The 20,202-nt window shown below is 42.0% G+C and overlaps 1 protein-coding gene across 1 annotated transcript; it reads left to right on the top strand.

Moving 5' to 3' along the window:
• Positions 1–10,810: 10,810 nt before the first annotated feature.
• HDDC2 (HD domain containing 2) lies at positions 10,811–19,655 on the top strand. The gene is made up of 6 exons (XM_081334351.1): positions 10,811–10,947; positions 12,089–12,210; positions 14,517–14,619; positions 15,374–15,442; positions 17,736–17,874; positions 19,499–19,655. The coding sequence occupies exons 1-6, from the start codon at positions 10,855–10,857 to the stop codon at positions 19,594–19,596; spliced, it is 624 nt and encodes a 207-aa protein (XP_081190477.1). The 5' UTR covers positions 10,811–10,854; the 3' UTR covers positions 19,597–19,655.
• Positions 19,656–20,202: the final 547 nt, after the last annotated feature.

Genomic DNA, 20,202 nt, shown 5'->3' with positions numbered 1-20,202 from the left:
TAAAAATCTCTGCCACAATTGCAAGCAAGATGGCCCACTTCCTACAGTCTTGCAAAGAGCTGCCATCTAGAACACATGTGGAGGATCTCCCATCTTCTCTTTTATCTGGAGATGCTCCAAGGAACTGGTCTATTCCTTCATCTTTGCCATATTTATCAGCTCCATTTTGGCAGATCTGTCTTTAGCTCACCATACCTCCCTCACAAGCCACCATTTTGACTTTTTTGACACGCCCCCACAGTTCTGTCTCAAGATATTCATTCAAGTAAAACAGGAAAACACAGAGACATGAATAATCAATTACCGATTAAGTACTAATTAGCTTTAGAAAGCATGGCTGTGCATCTCTACTTCTGAGATAGAGGTGAAGGATTTTATTTTCCCAAGAAAAGTGTGGTGAGAAACATTTTGCTAATTAAATTGTTGTATGTCAGGTTATGGTTAAAAGCTTGGAACTCAGTTAAGAGAAATGATGGCAACTCTATTGTTTTAACACCTCATCAAAAGAAGTTTTATCTAATTTTTTTTTACTAAAAGTTTGGCTCATAAATTAATCTTCATGCTTCCTAACGCTTTCATGTTTGAGAACACGCTATCAGTCTGTTTTGCACAATCACTGGGCATCCTCACATTGCCAGTGACAAACTGTTGGTGCAGAAGGTTTCAGAATTAAAGAGGAGGCACAAAGAGGCAAAAGAATTCCAAACCACCTTCGTGTGGCCACATTGGAAAAGAAAAAAGGGGCCCAAAGAAATGTGTTGCAGCTGTGATTTTCCAGTAAATCCTGGAGGAAAGAAATGCAAAACGGCTGCTGTTCTGCAAAGCCATTTCTGCATTTTTAAATAAAAGGAGGGGAAAAAATCTTTAACCCCCAAACTGTTTATTTATACAGGTAGTCCACGACTTACAACAGCTCATTTAGTGACTGTTCAAAGTTACAACAGTACTCAAAAAAGTGACTTATCAGCATTTTTCAGAGTCATGACCCTTGCAGCATCTCCATGATCATGCAATCAAACTTCAGATGCTTGGCAACTGGTTCATACTTATAGTTTATAGTTTTATAGTTTATAGTTTATTATATTTGTATACCGCCCTTCTCCCGAAGGACTCAGGGCGGTGAACAGGGCACATATAAAATACAAAGTACAAAAGTTAAAAGAGAATTAAATACAAAGCCCGAGCTAAAACAATAAATAATAGTGTAAAAAACCACAATAAAAACCCCAACACATCCCCCATCAGGCCAGGCCGGCTTGTTCAAATAAATAGGTCTTCAGTTCGCGTCGGAAGGAGCGAAGGTCAGGCGCCGTCCGGAGCTCAACCGGCAACTGATTCCATAAGTCCGGGGCGCCCACAGAGAAGGCCCTCCCCCTGGGGGCCACCAGACGACATTCTCTGACCGGTGGCACCCTGAGGAGGCCCTCTCTGTGGGAACGCACAGGGCGGAGGTAAGTTGATGCCGGCAGCAGGTGATCCCCGAGGTACTCCGGACCCATGCCATGTAGGGCCTTGAAAACCATTACCAAAACCTTGAATCTCACTCGGAAGACAACTGGTAGCCAATGCAGCACGCAGAGCAGAGGTGTAACATGGGAGTATCGGGAGACTCCCAAGACAACTCTCGCGGCTGCATTCTGTACCAGTTGGAGCCTCCGAGTGGTCTTCAAGGGAAGCCCCATGTAGAGAGCGTTGCAGTAGTCCAAACGAGAGGTCACGAGCGCATGAGTGACCGTACACAGGGCATCCCGGTCTAGATAGGGCTGCAACTGGCGCACCAGGCGAACCTGGGCGAAGGCCCCCCTAGTCACAGCCACTATATGGTCTTCCAAAGTAAGCTGCGAATCTAGGAGGACTCCCAAGTTGCGAGCCCTATCTACGGGGGGTAATAGCTCACCCCCCATGGAAAGAGGTGGAATATTCTGAATATCCCGGGATGCCGGTATGCACAGCCACTCAGTCTTGTCGGGTTTGAGTTGAAGTCTTTTATGACCGCTGCTGTCTCCCATGTGATCACTTTCTGCAACCTTTTGACGAGCAAAGTCAATGGGGAAGCCACATTTACTAACCTATGAACTGCAGCGATTCACTTAACAATTGTGGCAAGAAAGGTCATAAAATGGGACAAAACCCACTTAACAACAGAAATTTTGGGCTGAATTGTGGTTGTTAACTCGAGATCTAACTGTATTGAATTATACAGAATAAAGTGATTGACATTTCTTCATTATATTAAGGGTGTAAATTAAAATGGCACATATACTGAAACACACACACACACACACACCTTATCATATGTTTACTCTGGGTGACTGAAAGGAATGAGAATTCTAGTGTATCTTGCAATAAACCTAATGCTTCCCAATGCGAAGATACAATTTGAATAGTTGAATTAGCCTGCCTGCATTATCTGGCCTTCTTCTACAGGAGGGAAGAATGTCTTTCAATATTTTGAAACAACTATAAACCATAAATGTTTTTCAAGAAACTGATGATGGTAAATACGGTCTTACTTGCATGTTCATGGTAAAACTGACCACCCTCTTTGGGTTCAATCAGAAATTAGTTGTGTAGCCCAACTACATAAAGCAAGATAGCAAACCTAAGGCAAAACAGGACGTGTGAAGTAACCTAAAAATCAAAAACATGTGATGAAAATATATAGTGGTATTTGGGATTCCATTGATTTGTGATTCTGAACTTTATGATGTCATATGGTATCTCCCCCAAAGGAAAAACTAACGATAGTCCTCAACTTACAGCCATAACCAAGCCCAAAATTTAATGTTGCTAAGTGAGAAATTTGTCAAGTGAGTTTTACCCCATTTTAAGACTTTTCTCACCATATTTGTTAAGTGAATCGCCGCAGTTCTTAAATTACTGTAGTAACACAGTTGTTACTGTTTTCTGTTTTCCCCATTGACTTTGCTTGTCAGAAGTCACAAAAGGAGATCACATGACTCTGGGACACTGCAACCGTCATAAATGTGAGTCAGTTGTCAAGTATCCAAATGTAAATTACATGACCATTGGGATGCTGCAACGATCATACGTGTGAATAATGGTCATAAGTGACTTCTGTCAGTGCCGTTGTAACTTTGAATGGTCACTAAATGAACAGTTGTAAGTTGAGGACTTACAATAGCATTTGTTTTTCTCACATTATTTATGTTTAAAATGGGGAAGTCATCTAGGAATTGTGGACAATACAACAAAAAAGCACTTTTTTCCTGTCTGTTCTAAAGGGAGAGCTTATTATTCTCAATTCACAATTGTTTTCCTTTTGGGTAAAGGCATTAATATGTAGTTTCCCTCACTATCAAGGACAGGATAAAATAAAAACAATAAAAAATTGACATCCTTTGGAGCTCCATTTCCCTTGTATCTTCTCTGATCTTACATCTCACAAATATAAAGACATTCTTTTCTGACTGGAGACAAGAAATAATTGTTATTTATCAGAAAAACTTTAATATTAAGCCGCAAGCATTTAAAGCAACAATATGTAATGCATAACATTACAATAATTAACACATTATCAAAACTTGTCAGATATATCAAATAATACACTTCACATAAAGCATAATAAAGCAATGAACATTAGAACAAAACAACTTAGACGCATGCCAAGAAAAAAAACAGCTCCCATATTTGCCACAATCTCCAGACACACATTGACCATTATATTTCCAAAATATCAGAAGATAAGGGTGGAGTTCTTACATTTGCTCGGCAGATGTTCCCCCAGAGCGGAGGCCCTGCAAACAGTGCACACCCAGCAGTTGCTTCAGTTACTTCACTAACTTTTTAGCTCCTGATTCCCAATAACCTGGCACAAATAGGAACAAGGTTTTTCCTTTTAAGGGGCCAAAATCGCAAGCCCACCCATTTATGAGGCTGTCCCTGAGATTTCATAAATGAAATGGTTCAGCAAAATTTCCCATTGGCAGCTGCCGTTCGGGCTCAGAGCCGCCTCGCCTGACTCTGGAGTCTGTTTCAAGGCGAAAAAGCAGATACTCTTTCAGGCAGAGCAACAATCAGCAAATAGAACGGACCTTATTCCCATTTAGTTCGGCCTCAATAGGCAAATGGCTTCGCTGAAGTTGAAAGCGCGCTGGACTAAAGGGCCCTCGGAGGTCTGGATCTGCTTTAGCAGGGGTCTTCAAACTTGGCCCTTTTATGACTTGTGGACTTCAACTCCCAGAATTCCTCAGCCAGCTTTGCTGGCTGAGGAATTCTGGGAGTTGAAGTCCACAAGTCATAAAAGGGCCAAGTTTGAAGACCCCTGTGCTTTAGCAACATCAGCAGCAGCAGCGGCGGTGGCAGGGAATGCCTTGGTCGGCCAAAACCCATTGGCTTAACGATGGCCAAGAGCGCCCCCTCTCAGAAGGAAAAGGCATCGCCTCTAGATAGAATAGCAAGTTGTGTGTGTGTGTGTGGGTGTGTGGGCGAGGAACCTGTGTTTGAGTCTTGGAACAGCAAGCTTTGCCAAATCTTGGGGAAAAAGAGCGCTGAAAGAGACTTTGCAAGATGTTGGAGGGTAAGAAAAATGGGATGAAATCATTTTCAAAAAGAAGGGGAGAAAGGGAAATTTTGCGACCCAGTAGCTAGCAGACAACATTCGCATGTAGTCGCCCATCCAGATAGAAACCTAAGCTTTTCCAGCTTAGCAATTGGGACATAGCCTGCTTGGAGACTGAGAGCCACAGAGAGAAATGGGGGAGGGGCCTTGCTCTTCATCTCTTTCATTCCGTTGCAGTTTCACACCTTCTTTTCTCCTTGGGGCTTCATGATAAATTCTCCCTGCTTTCCCTTTCACTTCACTCAGGGGTGGGATTTAGCTGATTCACACCAGTTCGGCAGAACCAGTAGCTAATGTTTTGTTGCCCAAGCCCAGAATGGACTTCCGGAAGTGGCATCCAGACAGACAACCGGTTATTTGAATCCCACCACTGACTTCACTCCCCCATTTCACTCCACTTCACCTCTTCAAACCACCTGCCTTCACCCACATCCAACGCATCCGGAGAAAGCCACCGGCCGCCACCCTTCCAACCTCCCACCCGTGTGCCCCAGAACAACCTCTCACACACTCACCTAAACAATAGGTGAGCAAGAATGTACGCACAACCTGTGCTGTCCAAACACACAACACTTACCTTCTGCACCTGCAGGTCCTTTCTCCCCCCCTCCCCTCGGTCTGGGAGACAGCAACCCTCCGCACGCCTTCTTGCCTGCCCTGCTCCTTTGCACCGAGGGGCAGCTAAAGTGAGGAAAAACAGGAAAAAAAACCCTCACCTCCTCCAAGATTCAAATTAATAGCCCCCCCCAAGTGCCAAAAAGGGTTGCCCCTTTTTGTAGAGAATCCATAGCACACAGCGTACACGTAGAGCAGCCGCCCTTCCAAACAGTGGCCGAAGCTTTACCAGCTTCATCAGCAGACATGCCACGCTCCGCTGCCAATGAGCTACAGAAAGAGCTGATGTTGTTGTTCTCTTTTCAGCTATTTCACTCCCTTCAAATGAAGTCATTTTATTGTTTTCCCACCACCGCCACCACCACATTTTTTCATCCCTTTCCCTTCTGAGAGGGGGGCGCTCTTGGACAGAATTGAATGCCTGCTACAGTCTGGACCAGTTGTAATTGCTGATGGTCTTCAAAGATAGTCCCGTGAATAAATAGTCCTTGAGTAGCAACTGTTCGCAGTCAACAACGATGATGGAAAAAGGAACTTTATGACCGATGCTCACAGTTACAAGCTTCTCAGGTCTGTAAAGCAAAAGAAATTTGAAAAAAGATCATAAGCAGAGTTGGGTTTCATTCCGTGATTGCTTTGCTTAACGACCAAGGTGCCGGTCCCGACTCTGGTCGCTAAAAGAGAACTACTGCACAGCTCATTACGGTAGTCCAACTTCAAAGGGACCAAGCTGTGAAGGATTGTGAGCAGGGCCTCCCAGGCCAGGAATGAGCACAACTGACGCACAGGATGGATCTGCGCAAAGCCCCCTGGCCGTAGCTACATCTGCTCCTTGAGCAAGTCCCAGAGGAATCCCAAATTGTATACCAGGTCTAAACCATTGAGCCTCAAAAATTACGTCTCTCTGGATCCAGGTGGGCCAAGCCTCTATTTTGACAGATATGAGGCAGAGCACCATTCAGACCTTCACAGCCTCCAGGCACTATGTGAGCCCCTGAATAGCAGTGCCTGAATGACCGGGAACTTTTGTCTGATTTTTTTTTGACTAAAAGAGTTTGGCTCATAAATTAGTCTTCATGCTTCCTAACCAACTTCATGTTTGAGAAAACGCTATCGGTCTGTTGTGCACAGTGACTGGGCATCCTCACGTTGCCAGTGACAAACAAGCTGTTAGTGCAGAAGGTAGTTTTTTGTTACAATACTCAAAAGTGTATTCCCCCTCCCATTCTATCCAGAGGAGATACCTTTCCCTGCTGAGAGGGGGCGCTCTTGGCCAGGAATAAGCCAACGGGTTTTGGCGAAACAAGGGATCGTTTGCAGATGCTGCTGCAGCTGCTCAAGAAAAGCCAGTCTTTTTTTCCAAGATTTGGCATGTGTTTGCTGTTACCTGTTAGAAGAGTTCAAAGACAAGTCCCCCCCCACACACACACAAACCTTGCTATTCTATCTAGAGGCGATGCTGGCCAAGAGCGGCCCCTCTCAGAAGGAAAAGGCATCGCCCTAAGATAGAATAGCAAGGTGTGTGAGTGTGTGTGTATGGGAACCTCTCTTTGAACTGTTGTAACAGCAAACTTTGCCAAATCTTGGAAAAAAAGACCGCTGAAAGAGATGCATCTGATTTTGCAAGATGTTGGAGGGTAAGAAAAATTGGATGGAATTATTTTCAAAAAGAGGGAGAAAGGGTAGGGGAAATTTTATGACCTAGTAGCTAGCAGACAACATTCGCATGTAGTCGCCCATCCAGATAGAAACCTAAGCTTTTCCAGCTTAGCAATTGGGACATAGCATGCTTGGAGACTGAGAGCCACAGAGAGAAATAGGGAGGAAACTTTGCTCTTCATCTCTTTCATGCCATTACAGTTTCACACCTTCTTTTCTCCTTGGGGCTTTATGATGAATTCTCCCTGCTTTCCCTTTCAAACCACCTGCCTTCACCCACATCCAACACATCCGGAGAAAGCCACCGGCCGCCACCCCTCCAACCTCCCACCCGTGTGCCCCAGAACAACCTCTCACACAATCACCTAAACAATAGGTGAGCAAGAATGTACGCACAACACTTACCTTCTGCACCTGCACGTCCTTTCTTTCCCCCCCCCCCGCCTCCCCTCGGTCTCGGAGACAGCAACCCTCCACAAGCCCTCTTGCCTGCCCTGCTCCCTTGCACCGAGGGGCAAAAACCTCACCTCCACCAAGATTCAAATTAATAGCTCCCGTGCCAAAAAGGGTTGCCCCTTTTTGTAGAGAATCCATAGCACACAGCGTACACGTGGAGCAGCCGCCCTTCCAAACTGTGGCCGAAGCTTTACCAGCTTCATCAGCAGACATGCCACGCTCCGCTGCCAATGAGCTACAGAAAGAGCTGATGTTGTTGTTCTCTTTTCAGCTATTTCACTCCCTTCAAATGAAATCATTTTATTGTTTCCCCACCACCACCACCACCACGTTTTTCATCTTCCAAATATTTCACGTCTTGAAAACATGCTTTGCTTTAATAACATGGTCAAATCACGCCTCTTAAACTGCCACATTTTACAAATAATAGTAATAGTAGAACAAGTATGGCAAAAGAAAGCAAATATAGTATTGATCACAATAGGTATGTTGGGGGTAAGCCCCAAATAACTGGAGCACCACTTGAGTACCATCTGCCTGGACAAAATCACCATCAGTCAATTGTAAAAGGCAGCTTTGCTTTGAACAGCTTACATTTTGCGAAAAGTCCTTTAAATACTATTAAACAACATCTGCCTATCCAAGATCCTCGGGAAGCTCTTGATAGGTGGATAAAAATGCCAAGTATGGTTTGAACATAGGCTGTGCAAATAACCATAATAATAATATGCTGTAATAATTATCACATTTACCTCAATTTTCAAACATGCATGATTAATATCAATAGATACACTGGTACATACTAGTACATAATATATTGGGAAAATAAAGATCAAGGATACGATGCTGAATTATGTTCTGTGATTAATAAATAATATGTGTATGTGTTTTAGCATGTGTTACTATTTTTCTATTCTTTTTTTTCCAACAATAGGTGACATCATTGAGGGACATTTTTAATTTTTTCTATCCATTAGATAGCCAGTTTATTTATTCATTTATTTAACAGATTTATATAGCCGCCCTGTCACACATAAGTGACAACATTAAGAAATCCACAACATAAAACCCCATTAAAAACTCCATCTCAGCAGCAACAAATCAAATTAACAATTAAGTTTCATGTTTTGTTTGTTTGTTTCTTCTTGTTGTTGTTGCTGCTGTTGGATTCTGAGGCTTGTTTGAAAAAGCATGCTATGTCCCAATTGCTAAGTGGAAAGGCTTAGGTTTCTATCTCGATGGGTAACTACATATGAGCGCCGTCTCCTATAGAGATTCCCAAAAGGGGGGGGTTTACGTGTTCCATTCGTCTTTTTGATATAAAGATTATTTCCCTTTTTTTTAACCCACTGATGCTTTGCAAAATTGGATATGTTTCCACAGTTCTCTCTCCCCAATTCTGCAGCCTTTGCTACTGAAAGAGCTCAAAATCCTCTTTCTCCCCCTTTGCTATTCCATCCATAGATGATACCTTTCCCTTGTGAGAAAGAAACATAGTAATAATGTCCTTTTCCTGTATCAGATAATCTTTAATATGAGGAATTACCTGCACAAATCCTTTAAGAAGATGTCTATGGGATTTCATAAATGAATCTCTCTGGCAGAATTTCCATTGGTATGGTTTAATAGGTCCCCCCCCCGCACTGCCCTATCCCATTTCCCAGAGGATCAGTTAGTCCACATAAGCCTGCTAATACATGCAGAAGCCCTTCAGTGTTAGATGCCCCAAGTTCCGATTCCCATAACCAAATGCCTGACACACACTGCCGGCAGAATTTACCCTTTTCTTATCAAGACAAGTATGCCACCCACGTAGGAGGGACCTAAGGCTCCAACAGGAACTAGCCACAGAGGAAGGAGGAATATCACTGCCAACTTGGGTCCGGACTATCTAAGGGAACACCTGCTGCCGGCATCATCTTCCCATCGTCCTGCGTGCCCCCACAGGGAGGGCCTTCTCAGGGTACCGCTGGTTAATGAATGCCGGCGGGTTATTCCCAGGGGAAGGGCGTTCTCTGTGGGTGCGCCTGCCCTATGTAACCAACTACCCACGGAACGTAGGACTGCCCCCGACCTTCGCTCATTTCGCCGGGACCTGAAAACTTGGCTCTTTGATCTGTTTGGTCCAGACTGTGGGGTTGTTAATTTAACTGGGTTTTAGGTTTACTCTTGGGGCTTGAATTTTAATTTGTTTTAATTGATTTTAATTTTTGTATTTCATGGTTTTAACTGCCCTGTAAACCGCCCTGAGTCCTACGGGAATAGGGCGGTATACAAATAAATAAATAAATAAATAAATAAATAAATAAATAAATAAATAAATAAATAAATAAATAAATAAATAAATAAATAAACTCCTGACTCCCAAATCCAATGCTAATCCATGGCTGGTGGTATTGAAAGCTGTGAAAAGATGCCCACCTGACTATAATTTTGTTTTGCCGAACAACCACCAATCAACCAACTAGACTCCACAAATGCATATCACAGAATAAAACCATTAGTCGTTTAAAGTGTTGCATGATTCTTTCTTATTGCAGCCATCCGAATATTGGGATTCCATCTCCTGGTACCAAAGATGTTGGGAAATGAAATCATTACTTGAATCATTCATCTTCCATCCCAGAGGTAGGCTTGCTTCAAAGTAAACGTGCAGAGAACACTGGGATTAACCATGGTTGAGAGAAGCTTTGGAGAAGATCGAAGAAATGCAACTTCCCACTTTTAATCACCGCTGCAAGGTGGGACAGACGGGCATTCTGAGTGATGTGATTTACAGTGCCTTATGAACTGAGGTAATTGAGGACTTCCCCTGCGTAACAACGGCAGCTACTGACTGGATCTCCAAACTCGACATTAAACTCTGAAATGTTATTTCTGTTTTCCTCTTAGGTTTTATAATTGCTTCTTTTTTAAAAAAAATATATGTTTTAACTGTTCTAACTTGTAAACATGAAGTGCTTTTAATTCTGTGTGTGACCAACCGTACGCTAAATAAATAAAATAAATAAACACTGAGGTAATTGGTTCGAAATTGTTCATGGTGGCCTGTGTGTGTGCTTGTGCCTTCAAGACAATTTTTGACTCGTGACAATTTCCTAGGACAAGTTTGCTTTGGCAAAAAATTTTTTCTCAAAAATGCTTTGCCATTGCCTGCTTCCTAGGGCTGAGAAGACAGTGACTGGCGGCCCAACGTCCCCCAGCCTAAAGGCGGCTAAAACTCAAGGTTTCATTCCCCACCATCCAGTCAAGAGCTGGAAAAGCTTCTTCGGTGAGAAGCGAAACGTCTTCAAAGAAAAAAAGAAAAAGAAAAAACCAAGAGAGCCCAGTTGCCTCTCGAAAAGGCACCTTCGAGGCCCTCTCGGCTCGCCAAAGAAGACGAAGGCATCCCCGCCGGCAGAGGCTTTAGTTGACGGAGGAGAAGGCGGGAGTCCAAAGCGACCGAGGCGGGGCCGAGAACTAACTCAGCGAAGAGCGGATTGGAGCGCCGCGACCGGAAGGCCCGCCTCAACGGCGAACGGCTCCCGCCTCTTTGCCGGCTGATGGCGGTGGTTGCTCCGCTGGCTGACGGGGCGGTTGCCGCGGGCGCCATGGGGAATTTGCTGCAGTTTCTGAAGCTGGTGGGGCAGCTGAAGGTGGGGAACGCGGGGCGACGAGCTGGGTGGAGTGGGGCATTTTGAGGCTGTTCTCCCTGTTGGTGCTGCTGGGCTTTCGTTGCCGCCTTGGTTTGCTGGCCCCGCCGCGGATCTGGCTCGTTCGTTCGGCTCCCTTTGGAAGCCCCGCTCCGATCTTCCATGAATCCGAAGCGGGGCCCGTTGGGGACGTAAGATGAGCACGATAAGCGGGGACTCGAGGGCGGGGTGGCTGGGTTACAAGGCTGCGATGCCAGGCAGGCTAACCGAGCTTTCCTGCGGAGGAAGGTTCTGTTTATCCGGTTGCCTTCCTTGCCTGTTGGAAGGCGAGTCGTTGGGATCCAGGTGCACGGTGGCGAAATAATATTCCATTTATTTCGGGGTTTAGAGATCAGTTATTCATCGAATCTGCATGACTTCCCAGCGCTCTTGGGCTCAGCACCGAACGGGAAGCCGCAATAATACCAATTAAAACGAAGAAACGATAGCAAGAATATCGTTATTCCGCTTTTAATCTGCTGGCTCAAAGTTCTGCCCACATCAGCCTCTAATCTAGTTTTTCACACCTTTATGTGAGAGATTAGGCTGAGAGACATAACTGTCCCTGGCCTTCTCGGTGCATTTCCATAGCTGGTGATGGGCTTGAACCTGGATCTTCCCAGATCTAGTTCATTAAACATGTAATTTTTCAGGAGGCCAGAAGCGTATGAGCTGGCACAAGCCACTTGTGTATTTAAGGGTGTTTTGACTTGAATGGGTTCCTGGGCATGAGTGTTAAGAATGTTATTTAGAGCCCATAATGTAATGATTATTTGTTTAGGCTGCTTGGGCTCCTCGGCTGTTGCTTATAATTTACATTACGATTGTATTATTTTTAAAAGTTATGAGCTTCCCCTAGTTGTGAGATGGCTGCTGTATAAATTGAATTAATAAATAATATTGTGGGGGAAAATTTCTGTTATTTTTTGAAGTTGCTAAATATTGAAAACAACGTGACAACGTCCTTCCTTTTACTTGTGTTTAAAGAAAAAAAATCAGTAAATATATTTTTGTAAATGTTTCTGTGGTACAATAGATGAACATTCTGCCCGAGGTTTGGGTCTAATTCTTGATCTGGGTTTTCTGTGTCCTTTTTTGAAACCAGAGAGTACCTCGGACTGGCTGGGTATACAGAAAGGTAAACAATCCAGAAAGTGTCTCAGATCACATGTACAGAATGGCAATTATGGCTATGGTCACTGAAGATAAAACTCTTAATAAAGATAGGTGAGTGGACCTTAAAATTAATTAAACAAGTTTACTTTATTTATTGAATGTATTTGCTGCCCAGCTCGCAACAAAATAACCCTGGGTGGCTTCCAGCATCAAAACATTAAAATACGAATGAATATCTTTAAAATAATAAAAATAGAAATCCCATTCAAAATAAAATATATTTAAAAGATGGGGGAACAGGATGCACAAGGGGGTAGGGTTGTCCCTTAATCCAACAACCATCTCCAGCGTGATGCTCCCCTGTTAGGACGCCAAACCAACTGGCAGTCAGGTGTTCAGGCTCCTGCGGAAGGACAAAAGGGTAGGAACCAATCTTGCTTCAGGGGGAAAGATGTTCCAAAGGGCAAGAGCCATGGCAGAGAAGGGCCTTCTGACTCCACAGCTGAAATTCCACAGCATGCTGCCCCTGCCAATGTGAGTGGGACAAGCCAGTCCCAGTGGGATGCGATTGCTCCTCAAGTAACCTGGGCCATGCAGGACTTTAAAAGTAATAAACCTTGAATTGCACCCAGAAGCAGATGGGCAGCCAGTGCAGCTTCTGGATTAGTGTTGTAACGTGAGAAGTCCTAGGGACCCCAACAACTGCCCGGGCCATTGCGCTCTGCACCAGTTGAAGTCTAACTGTGAAATAGCACTAATTGTTCAAAATGAATGGTGATGGTTGCACTATCTCTTGTGGCTGTTATTAAAATGCTCCCTCCCAAAAGTTGGTCATAATTGGCTTTGTTTTAAAATGGGATGCATGTTGGATTACGTTTTTAAATCTGCAGAATTCACGATGTTTTAGTTCTCTTTAAAAATGACTATTATTTGCAATGTAGGGGGAGAGTGATTGATTGATTCATATTTATATTACATCACATGGGGGCACAGGGGCTCATCTGTAACAGACACTGAGCTTGTCTGCTGGAAAGCTGACAGCCTGGATTCAAGACCTGAGTGCTGCATGACTGGGTGAGCCCTCGTTACTTGCCCCAACTCCTGCCCACCTACCAGTTTGAAAGCATGCAAATGCGAGTAGATAAATAGGTACCACTTCAGTTGGAAGGTAAAAGTGTTCCGTGCGCCTCCGCATATAGTCATGCTGGCCACATCACCACGGAAATGTCCTTGAACAATGTTGGCTCCCTCGGCTAAGAAACAGAGATGAGCACCATCCCCTAGACTTGGACACGACAGACAGGGCAGGGGGGTAGGCAACCTTGGTTCTTTTATGACTCATGGTCTTCAACTCCCAGAATTCCTGAGCCATGCTGGCTCAGGAATTCTGGGAGTTGAAGTCCATGAGTCATAAAAGAACCAAGGTTGCCTACTCCTGGGACAGGGGAATCCTTTACCTTTACCTTTATATTACATCTCAACCCAATTTCTGTATTACAGGAATGCACAGAACATTCTAAGTCATGTCAGACCTTCCAAGTAAACCAGATAAGAAACATGATTAGATGGGCTAAATCTACTTTACTGTAAGGTTACATTAAGAGAACCTTGCAACTCTGGAAGTACATATGTCCTGTTGCCACTATTAGGCGGGTCCTTTCTAAGTTTCTTTCTCTGACTGTTAATCCATTGCGGATTCTTGCCTCTCCTGTCTGTCTGATTATTTCTTAAGGCAGTATACAACAGACTTGAATAAAATAATAGGAAGAATAACAGCAATAGCAGTATTTCTAAATAATACAAAAACCAATTTTCCCAAATCCAAGTGTCATTCCAAATGCTCTCCAGAAAAGCTCACCTTTCAACTTCTTCAAAAATGCAGTTAAAAGTGGAATATCCAGAGGGCAGCCACTCCTCAGGGCCATACTGCTACTGAAAAGCAATATTCCAAGACTACAATCCCCTCCTTGTTTAGTGACCACAATCTGTTCCTTAAAATCAGAAGTAAAATCGTAACTAAGATAACACATGACAGACAGAGACATCGTGAAAATCACTGCTTGGTTGCTGCCTTTATTTAATAGATTCTTTCTGTCTGGTTAGTTCTACTGCTTGACACTGACCATACCTTAATCAGTTTCACACTGAGAGCTTTTGTTGTTAGGGCCTCGAAATGATGTTACAAATGGTTGCATTGGTCAAAGAATGAATTTTTAAAATTATTATTACTGGCCTTTTTGGAACAAGGACTACTAGTGTTAAAACCTCTCTTTCTGACCCTCTGACGAGCTATTTAATTTCATTAACCTATATGAAGAGATGTTTTGTTGGCTATCTTCTATATACGGTTCACTAATATTCAAAGTAAATTTTGCAGGTGGTGTTTCCTGCATATCTTTACAATATTTTCTTTGCAGGTGCATTCGATTAGCTTTGGTTCATGATATGGCTGAATGCATAGTTGGTGACATTGCCCCTGCTGATAATATTTCCAAAGAAGAGAAACATAGGCAAGAAAAGGTCAGTACGTAAATGGGAATAGTGTGATTGTCTTATAGCAGCTTTCCCTAAACTGCCATTCCCAAAACAATATTAAAAGAAGGCTTTTAGACCATATTTCTGGTATAGAACTTTTGATTGCTGAACAAATTGTCTCATTTCTACCAACAACGATGACTTTGGGTACATTTGTACATTTACAAGTAGTCCTTGAATTACAACCATAATGGAGCCTGCCCATCAAAGTTATAAGTTGTGATGCTTCTAAATTGAGTCAACCACATGGCAGACCTGATTTTGTGACCTTTTTTGTGGCAGTCGTTAAGCAAACCAATGGTTCCCTAGACATTGAAAGTGAAGAAAATGCCAGTTTTCAGCACAACCGTCAAAAAAAGATGTGATCACGTGACCACAGGGGTGCTGGAAATAGCTGTAAACCTGGCCAGTTGCCAAGTGATTGACACGCAGTCATGTGACCATGTCAGGCAGCCAACTGTTGGAACTTCAGAACCAAGTTGTAAGTACCCCAGGGAGGTCCATCATAACTTCGAAAGGCCACCAAGCAACTGGTTGTAAATCATTGACTACCTGTAGTGCTAAAAACCAAGCTAACATCCTCTGGCCTTACCAATTCTGAATAGCAGTGCAATAGACCATGGTCTTATTGATCTCTGAAAGCAGAGAATGGGGAAAAGGTTCCTTGTTTGTTAGCATCTTAATAAAAATTAGAGCATCTTGGGAATTAAGTTTTCCTTTCTTTTCTTCTCTTTTTTAGGAAGCTATGAAACATTTGACCAGGTTGCTGTCAGACGATGTAGGAAAAGAGATTTATGAACTCTGGGAAGTAAGTTTCAGCATTTAAAATTATTAATGGATTTTTTTTTCTAAAGCAGTGTTAAAAATTGGTTGTACTCAAAACAATGGTTTGGGGAAAGCAGACTGCTCAATAAACAGTTTTGTGTGAAAGCCACCAGCAATTTAAGGAGTCTCTTTCTACTGCTCTTTGTAAGATTCAGGGTAATTGTTATGCAGCTAAAATTGGGACTTATAAAGTGAAGTTAGCAATTTGAAGTATACACACTTTACATGATCAGGATACCTTGTCCATCCAGGTGACCTCTTTCCTCAGAATTTGCTTCAAAGAATGAGTTATGTTCTTATGGTCACATTAGAGCATATTTGTTTTAATTTGGGGAAATACCGTCATGAAACAATATGTGTAATGGATGATGGGAAACAGAATACTTTTCATAAAGATTATTTATTATTGGAATTATATCCCTGCTTCAATGAACCAAATCTTTATTAGGGTCATAGACCAGCATAAGAAGGGTGGAATACAAAAAATTAGTAACTTTTAAAGCTAAAAAAATATAAAATACCTCTGTGTGTGTGTGTGTGTGTGCGCACACACACACACTTATACATCTTTGTGTATGTATGTGTATGTATATATGTATACATACACACGTGTGTGTATGTGTATATTATAGATAGATAGATAGGTTTTTTCAACATTCAATAGTTACAATAATGAAAAATATAAAGCATAAAGGAAGATTAATACAGTTAAAATTTTGGATTTGGGAGGATGGTAAAAACATATTTTGCCAAAGTTTTGTTAATTTTAATTAACAAAACATTTTGAAGTCATTAAAATAATTAACAATACAGATCTTCCATCATAGGCATCATGTATACATAGTTCTCAACTTACAACTATTTATTTAATGACCAAAGTTATGATGGTGTTGAAAAAAGTGACTTACGACCAGTCTTCTTCAAACCTATCGTTGCAGCATCCCTCTGGTCAGGCAACTTTGGGTGCTTGGCAACTGGTACATATTTGATAGTTGCAGCATCCTGGCATCACATGATTGGCATTTAGAACCTTCCCAGGGTTCATAACATGGGAGAGCCTATTTGCTTAATGACGATGTGATTTTCTTAATGGCCATGGTAAAAAAATGTTGTAAAATTGAATTGATTCATTTAGTGACTGCATCTATTTAGCGGTGAAAGTTTTGGGCTTGATTGAGGTCATAAGTCAAGGACTACCTGTAATGCTATAGTTTGCCACTTTTCAAGAGCAGCCCTTAGTAAAGCACAATACAATAGTTTGGTCAGATTTTATCCAAGAGGTAAAAGGCTGTTGCTAAGTCCAACTGGCTTAGAAAAGTTTGCATGCCTGTAAGTAGGCAAATCACAGTCACAATCTGCAAATGACCATTGACGGTCAAGAAACATTCAAAAGATGCAAATGTATTCTTTCTGGAGCACAATCTCATTCAGAGAAAGCTTCAGCTCAGTACCAGAGTAAAGCATTCCCCTTACCATCACCTCCTCTATTTTCTCTGGATTTAATTTCCACTTAATTTCAGGTTAGCTCTCATTTAGGCCATTTTTTTCAAGTGAGGGAATATTTTCCTTAGAGATGTTTGGGAAGAGTAATGGTACTGTAGATCTGTTAAACAGTATGCATGTGAGTGAATAAATGTAAGATTCACTCAAAACAGACGGAAGTTTGTTTAGGAAGATTTCAGCTCATGACATGTGGAGAATTGCAATTTCAACAAAGGTTTAGCAAGATTATCTCTCTAGCAACAAAAGAGAGTTTCAAAACACATAGCTTCCACATGAACTAAGTGAAGGGAGGCACTCTACTGGAAAAATACCAGGAGAAATGAAAGAAATGCTTTGAATTAACTGGTCATATCTTGTTGAAAGGTATCAAAATGAATAGGCACATTAGTCCTTGGAAGCCAGCGCACTGAAGCAGCATTCTGTGTAGGCCACCTTGATTGTTCTGGAACTCAAACCTAACCTTTGCATTGTGAGGGAAGAGGATGTATTAGTAGCTCGGGTTGGTAGTTGGGCTGTTGGCTTGATCTCCGAGCTTGGCGATTTGGCTGCAAATCACAGATTTGCAGCCAAATCGCCAAGCTCGGAGATCAAGCCAACAGCCTAGAGGATGTTTAGTTTAAGTGGAGCTCTTAGATCAGAATGTGAACAATAACAAGATATAAACCTGGATTAGTTTCCACATGTCTTGAGTTGCTAGAAAAAGTAATGCTGGGAATGATTTTCAGCCCCTCGTGACAGGATAAACTTCTTTTCCATTATATAATTCTCTTCAGGAATATGAATGTCAATCTACTGCAGAAGCAAAATTTGTAAAACAGCTGGACCAATGTGAGATGATTATTCAAGCTTTAGAGTATGAAGAGTTAGAGAAAAGACCTGGGAGATTACAAGACTTTTATGATACTACTGCTGGTAAATATCCTTTACTTTAAACAACTTTACATTTATGACTCATAGGACAAAACAAACATTACAGGATGGTTTCTCTGCTGAGTTTACTTGTCAGTTACCCATGCTAATTCCCAAAAGTATCCTTTCTGTTCCCTCACACCAAGCAAATGCTCAGCCTTCTGTGGACTTGAGCCATCTTGCATATTCTCCATATTCCATGAATGTTTACCATATCCGCAAACTTTAACTTAACTGGGCAGAACTATCCTATTGCCCAGTAAGAATTTTGGCAAGTTTCTAGTGGGAGAGAAGAAAGCCGTACCCTCGTGCTTTTATGATGAAATATCTTCACAACTCAACAGTGGCTGCTCAGTGGCTTAATGACACTGGAGATGGTCTTTGCTCCAGTGGTTCGAGTCCTAGTACTGCATGACGGGGTGAGCTCCCATCACTCGCCTCAGCTTCTGCCCACCTAGCAATTCAAAATTATGTTATATGCAAGTAGATAAATAAGCACTACTTTGTCTGGAAGGTCAGAATCCTGCTGGGGCAGGACCTTCCCAATTGGGACACCCATTTGAGAAGCGGCTTTGGTGGAGGGAGAGGCCTCTGGAAGACTCTGCAGGATGCCGTTCATCTTTCTGGTGCAGAGCTAGCTCGTCCCCGGTGGCACCGCTTAGAAAGTGAACGAGCGTGAACCAAACAGGGCCAGCAGTCTTAGGCAGCCAAACTACTATTATATATTAGCATTGTAGTCTCCTGGCTAGTGTAACATTGTGAAACGCTAAATAAAATAAAGAAAAATGGGATATTAATTTGAAACAGATGACTGGGATACCCACAACCCCCTTTCACAGTGTTCTGGTATCAAAATTCCTCAAACTCAGAAGCTGATGGCACCAAAATGGAAAAGGGAAAGAGATTGCATTAACCTTCTGGGGGCTGCTGCTTTTGGCTGACTAGAAAAAGGCTCATTGCTTTGGCCTCTGGAAACTATCAGGATTAGAGGGTTATTCATAGCCTAAATCTTGTAGAAGTCTAGTTACTGGTACATTTTCCAAGAAATTCAATTTTGGTTGTAGGAGCTTGTCCTTCAGGAGATGGATACATCTGTTAAAAGTCTTCCACACGATTGAAGTTGCAAGACATTTCTAGTTAGATTTCAAAGACACAAACTGCCAACAAGCATTTCCCTGATGGCAACAGTTGGTGCCTGTTTTCCATGACTTTGGCTTGTCTACTTGTATGTTTGAAAGGCTAGCAAAAAAGCTGTCAATCTGTATAACATTATAGCTGTCTGTGATGTTGATTTCAGAGGCAAAGGGCATTTAAAAGCCCAGCCAATGGTGTTGATGTGTGCTGTGGACTTGCTCCTCTCATCTGATCTGATTTCAGGTGACAGATAACACAACATAGGTGCCTAACATTTTTTTTAACATTCCAAACTTTACTGTAATTTTAGGAAGTTACACCTTAGAAAATAGAACTAGTCTAGGCAAACAGATGAGTACCAGGTATAAAAGCTTACATAATATAGTAACATAGTTCTTGAAGAGATGAAAGTATAGTTATCAGAGTTACTGTCATAATCTTGCATTTAACTGAGTTGATGAGTATGTTAACTAATTAAAGTCTTTTTCTACAGGAAAATTTAGTCATCCAGAAATAGTCCAGCTTGTATCTTCGATAAATAGAGAAAGGAATGCAAATATAGCTGCAGAAAACAGTGATCCTCCAACTTGAATCACTTTTGAAATGTGCTTAGCTGCATCTAAAATAAATTATTTTATGATTTGAACATGTGATTGTGTGTGGTCTTGTGGTATATATGAAGACTGTTGATTTATCAAATAATTTGTAGAAAATATAGGCAATAAATAAGGCTCTGATATGGGATTGGAAACCAAAGATTTTTTTAAGTATTGGAATCAAAAAATTAAAGTGGCTGCTTTAAATACATGGTTGGAGTTTTATAGGAGGCAACTAGTACCTACAGTAGAATATCCAGTAATGAATTAAAATTGGACGCAGTATGAACCACTTCATAATTTCCATATCAGACACTCTGCCTGGCAAATGTATTAAAAATGAGAAAACATGTTCATCATTTGGTCCGTTCCAGTTATTGAATTTCAGACGTGAAAACCCAAATGATTAAGCCATGTGTCAGTTTTTCAGCCTGCTTCTTTGAACATTTGCAATAAAAACAGTAACTTTCTGTAAATGAACCACATAACCCAGCAAGACAGGGAGACAAAATTGAAATGGGAAAGTAAAAATAGCTGCTCAGGTCACATTTATATAATTTATAAATAAATACAAATAATTCAAATTGGATAATGCTTCATA

Source organism: Vipera berus (genome assembly GCF_964194415.1).
Source record: "Vipera berus genome assembly, chromosome: 1".
NCBI classification, from domain to species: Eukaryota; Metazoa; Chordata; class Lepidosauria; order Squamata; family Viperidae; genus Vipera; species Vipera berus.
The sequence above is the reverse complement of the archived record's forward strand: the minus strand, read 5'-3'. Positions and strand labels throughout refer to the sequence as shown.

What these genes read in the sequence shown, in the direction of transcription:
- HDDC2 (XM_081334351.1), top strand. Translation starts at nt 10,855, where the DNA reads ATGGCGGTGGTTGCTCCGCTGGCTGACGGGGCGGTTGCCGCGGGCGCC. An exon ending in AGAAACATAGGCAAGAAAAG is followed by an intron (nt 14,620 to 15,373) that starts GTCAGTACGTAA and finishes TCTCTTTTTTAG; the next exon opens with GAAGCTATGAAACATTTGAC. An exon ending in AGATTTATGAACTCTGGGAA is followed by an intron (nt 15,443 to 17,735) that starts GTAAGTTTCAGC and finishes AATTCTCTTCAG; the next exon opens with GAATATGAATGTCAATCTAC.